Here is a 5,086-nt window from a genome sequence, read left to right on the forward strand (position 1 = left end):
TAAAATTTACACAATTCTTTTTTCCTGTTTCAATTAATGGTCATTGGAGAGAAGCATTTTGAACAACAGATATAGAATAAGGCGAGTGCGTAACTATTTTTAGGCCTAGTCTCTTAAATGGCGTGACCATTTTTTCAAAAAAAAAATGTTTGTGATTTCACATAAAGTGTACGCGTAGCTTTAGTTTGTTTACAATTCGAAGGAGCTATAAATTATCTGTTACATTATAAATTTAGAATCGTCTTGTAAAGAAATTCTATGTGTAAAACTCGCAAAAAATTCACGAAACTTATCGACCCGGAAAAACTATTTTACGAATTTGCCTTATGAGAAGGATTTTTAAAAAAATTCAAGAATTTTTTTTCGTCTACATTTTTTGGAGATGGACAAATTGGTAGGATGGGAAACGTTCAAAATTATCGATAATATCAATCGAAACTCAAGCGATTCGCTGACTTAGTGGAGAGTAGTCATCACACCGTATCTCATTTTCTCCAAAAAAAATATCTTGTTGATAAAGTAGAACTATTCTGACAGATCTAACTGTAGTGTCTATTTATCGTTGACGCGCCTCACAACGACAGTAGATTTATCAAGAATCAAACATTTTCACAAAAAATAAGAATTCTATCAGCGCATTGTTGGAATCTGCCGTAGAATCTTTGATTTAAAAGACTTTCGTTTTGGTATATTTTTGTCTATGTCAAGGTCTGTGCAATAGTGATTATTAACAAAGCAAATGTTTCTTGTAGGCAATGTGAAATCGAAAGACAATGATGAATGCCACGTTGTGCAAAATTGTGACGTAGACAGGAGTTGTTTCATAGATAAAATTATGAACCACTACTTGAGACACAATCTCAGCTTAATTTGCCTGGAAGACCTAATGAAGTTACTTAATGATAATCGAGAAACCTGTGACCGATTTCCAACGTCAAAGGATACAATACTGAAAATGTTCGGAGAGCAACGTGATTTGTTTCATATGTTCAACTTCATAAAATGTGAAAAGTGTCATTGCATGAACAAAGTCTGTTCAGATGTCACAATATCTAGTTGTGCGCGATGTAATACAGCGCTAAAAACTACTGAAACAAACTTTTTTGTTGTGATTCCGATCGAACAACAAATTAGAAAAAGTGTAAAAGACAACTGGTCGCATATATGTGAATTCGAAGCAAGCTACAATAAAAACAATCAATCGTATTCGGATGCGCGCGATGGCAAAATATTGAAAGATATCAACGAACAGTATGCTGAGTCTGATATAAATATTTTATCTTTATGTTTGAACCTGGATGGAGCAAACAAATATAAATCAAACACGCTGTCTGTATGGCCAATTCAATTGATCCAGAACTACTTGCCACCAAATATCCGATTCCTTCCGCACAACATCATTGTGAGTGGGCTATACTACCATCAAAAAAAACCGGATTGTTACGAATACATGCTTCCACTCATAAATGAATTGAACGAATTAAGCCAACGGAAAATCACATTGAATATTGGCGGTGAAGAATTCGTATTTAAGCCGATTATTACACATTGCTCGGTCGATTTACCTGCCAAAAGTTTGCTTCAAGCGACGAAACAATTTGGGGGCTACGAAAGCTGTACATACTGCGATATTGTTGGGGAATTGATTGTACTTACTAATTCCAACCGCTGCAACGACGGAAAAACAGGCAAGAAGAAAAAAAACATTAAAGAGAACACCAATAAGCCCAAAAAACCGAAAAAATTCGTTCGTTACACTGAAAGAGATGAACCGTGTGCATTACGTGACGAAGTCCAAACGCTTCAAACAATGTTAGCGGTATCGACGTCTACTGCTGGCGAATCTATCAACGGTGTGAAAGGTAATTTTTTTTGTTGATTTTGTTCGTTTCCGCTTAGTAGTTTCTTAAGTAATTTCGTTGAATGTACTAAAAGGCCAGTAGATCGCCAATCAAAATTTTCGTAAAATTGTTGAAAATTCAAAACTGTAAATGTCAAGTCAATACGGCTTTAAGCATCACTTCACTTGCTGACGTTAGTTGAAAAAGAATTTTTTATCTTTCAGATGTATCGTGTCTAGTCAGTTTGGAGCATTTCAATATCATCTTTAGCATAGGAGTGGAGTATATGCATGCAGTTCTGCTTGGAGTTACAAAACGTTGTTTGAATTACTTCTGCAACCCAAACAACAACTCCAAAACATATTATATTCCACCGAAGAGTCGAGCATTACTAAATGCGAGACTTTTGGCTATCAAACCGACGAGCAATATTACTCGCAAACCGCGATCCCTCGACCAAAGAAAAAATTTTAAGGCCAGTGAGTTTCGATCGCTGCTGTTGTATTATCTACCAGTATGCTTACCCGGTCTCGTATCAAATGAGTACGTTCATCACATACGCATTTTATCAGCAGCAGTTTACAAATTACTGAAAGCCGACATCCCGTACAAGGAAGTGGATCAGGCGGAAAATTATTTGCTCCAATTCGTGAAAGATCATCAACAGTTATTTGGCAAGGAAAATATGGTGATGGTCATTCACTTGCTGAAACACTTGTCGAACAGCGTCCGACAATTGGGACCTTTATGGTGCCATTCTGCTTTTTCGTTTGAGCGAAATAATGGATGTTTGCTGAAGCTGGTGAACGGAACGACTGATGTGCTTGATCAGATGTCGAGCAAGTATACTTTATCAAAATCGGTTCCGAGAATTTTCAAGCAAAAAAAATTTTGTCGTGGAAAGCCGGTTATCATCGTGGAGACACATTTGGAACTCCAATGTATCGAATCATTGGAACGTTTCGATTTATCAAACAAGTCAATCAGTGCATTCAAACGAATCAAGCTAGACAACGTAATCTATACTAGTTTGTTGTACACACGGCCGAAAAGACAATCGACTATTTCATTGGACTGAAAGATGGAGTGAGCATTGGAATGGTAAAATTTTATTTTGAACTGAATCACAAAATGTGTGTGTTGATCGAACAATTCGAAGTCGTGGACTATATTTACCACATCGAAAAAGTTATCAAGTCTAACAAACTTATTTTGGCACCCGTAGAGAACATTGCGAAAAAATTCATTTTCATGAAAGTTGGTCTCAATCAGTATATTGTTACGCCTCCGAATCCTTATGAAAACGAGTAATTTACCGACAAGAACAATGTAAAGATTAATTTGTTACTCTGCACTGTATGAATTGAATTGAGTAAAGGACTGATGTTAATTGGGGATTTTCGTTTTTTTTTCATGCTATTGTCTAACAGGTTCCTTACTTTTCAACTTAGTATCTGAGTCTGCGTCTGCAAGTAATTCAAGGTTGAAATTTCTGTTTGACCATTAGCGAAGTTTTTGGATGACTCGGCAATTAACAAGAACGCCTGTTTAATGTACTCTTACTGGAGAAACTTCTTTTTCATTTTAACTTCATCAAATCTCTGGTGAGAGCCCATACAGCATGGCAACGAATGTCCAAAGTAGGTTTTATATTAAGTTGTCTTGTTAGACTTGCTAAGACTTCCCTTATTTCTATTTTAAACCCTGAGAACGGTTTTGTGCTTGAATTAAGAAGTAAACTGACTCATGTCTGACATTTAGTAGAATCTGGACTGAGATTAGACTAAGACTAGACTAAGATTAAACTATAATTCTGTTCCTTTACTTAAACCTATACGAAGTACTGAACTTATAACTTTATACGTTTTCACCGATAGTCAACAGTTTACGTAAACCAAAACGATTTTGTAAAACCTGATTTTTCCTAATAATTCTAAGCATTTACCAATTCTTGAGTCTAGATAAATTTGTATGAGGTTGCTGAACGACAAATCCTGTTACAAGTATTAGTTGCGACAAGTATTGTAATCAAACGAATGCAAATCGACCGATTTTCATCTAGGACACTAGTGTTGTGAGAACGAATACATACCTGATTCAAATCGTACTGTCCGGCTTATTATCAACTTATGATTACTTATGACAGCGTCGCTTCTCATGCTGCTGAATGTTTTTAACGACGAATCCAGGTTCAATATTTCATCCATTACCTCACAGGAAAACCACAGATTTTCAGACACAATTCAATTTGTATTCAAACAAGTTTTTTCAGCAACAATATCGAAGTCACGAACTTCCTTTCTTTTTAGCAATGTTTCGCACACCAGATGCTATTAGTCGGTTAAGGTATGCATCCTTGATGCGCTCAGAATAAGAAACAGCATCAAGCTGACATTTAGATACACGCTGAATGAACAAATTTCTGATTTGTTCAACCTTTCCCGGTGTCATCGGATCTTTGCCTGGAATTATCTCGCCGATTTCCCCATTTTCTGCAATATGTATGACCTCAGCTGTTCCCTTTAATGATCTTTGGACCAGGATGAGCGGATTGTCTTTGTACGCGTACTGGATGCAATGGTGAACAAACGTCGAGTCGGATGTCTTATCTAAGGGCATGCACTCCAAGAATTTTAGCTCTCTCGCTGAGAAAATGTCATCCGTAGCCGCAGTGTCGCTTGAATCTGGTAACATCTGATTTTTTCCAGATTTAACTTTCAGCAGATCTTCAAATTTTAAGTCCATGTCAGCGTTACGAATCGTTAACCGCAAGCATAACTTCTGCAGATTGTCGTACTCTTGTTGCCATGCTTTGCATCCAGTACACTGTGGATTTTTCCACTTTTGTGGAGATCAGCGGGCGTTTCTTTGGCAGTTGACTTAACGGCCGTCACTGCAATTTGGCCTTCGGTGCCACTTTCCGCATCACATCGATCTGCTTCAATTATTTCTTGCGCGTCGTGTCCAGCCAAACCTGCATAAATAATTGTTTACGAAAACGTCAATATGATGGACTCTACTGTTTATTTCGATTAAAATAAATGAAAGACTAGTACAGCACCGAACCACTTTAATTCTTTTAACTCAACTAGAAACTCAATTTTTATCTAAAAGCAACAAATGTGTCGCTGATATTTATTTCGATTCCTTTTTTGGATATAATCTACCACTCGTATTTCCTTTAGAAAATGTCGGAAATAATCAAATTGGAATATAACCAATATGGAAATTTAAGGCGCTCCAAG

At 36.7% G+C, this 5,086-nt stretch overlaps 1 protein-coding gene across 1 annotated transcript; it reads left to right on the forward strand.

Moving 5' to 3' along the window:
• Positions 1-763: 763 nt before the first annotated feature.
• On the forward strand, positions 764-2,919 carry LOC119074274. Its single transcript, XM_037180296.1, has 2 exons — positions 764-1,862; positions 2,066-2,919. Exons 1-2 carry the CDS (start codon positions 836-838, stop codon positions 2,917-2,919), a joined length of 1,881 nt encoding a protein of 626 aa, XP_037036191.1. The 5' UTR covers positions 764-835.
• The last annotated feature ends 2,167 nt before the right edge of the window (positions 2,920-5,086 follow it).

This window comes from Bradysia coprophila, unplaced genomic scaffold, assembly GCF_014529535.1.
Source record: "Bradysia coprophila strain Holo2 unplaced genomic scaffold, BU_Bcop_v1 contig_148, whole genome shotgun sequence".
NCBI classification, from domain to species: Eukaryota; Metazoa; Arthropoda; class Insecta; order Diptera; family Sciaridae; genus Bradysia; species Bradysia coprophila.

What these genes read in the sequence shown, in the direction of transcription:
- LOC119074274 (XM_037180296.1), top strand. Translation starts at nt 836, where the DNA reads ATGAACCACTACTTGAGACACAATCTCAGCTTAATTTGCCTGGAAGAC. An exon ending in ATCTATCAACGGTGTGAAAG is followed by an intron (nt 1,863 to 2,065) that starts GTAATTTTTTTT and finishes TTTATCTTTCAG; the next exon opens with ATGTATCGTGTCTAGTCAGT.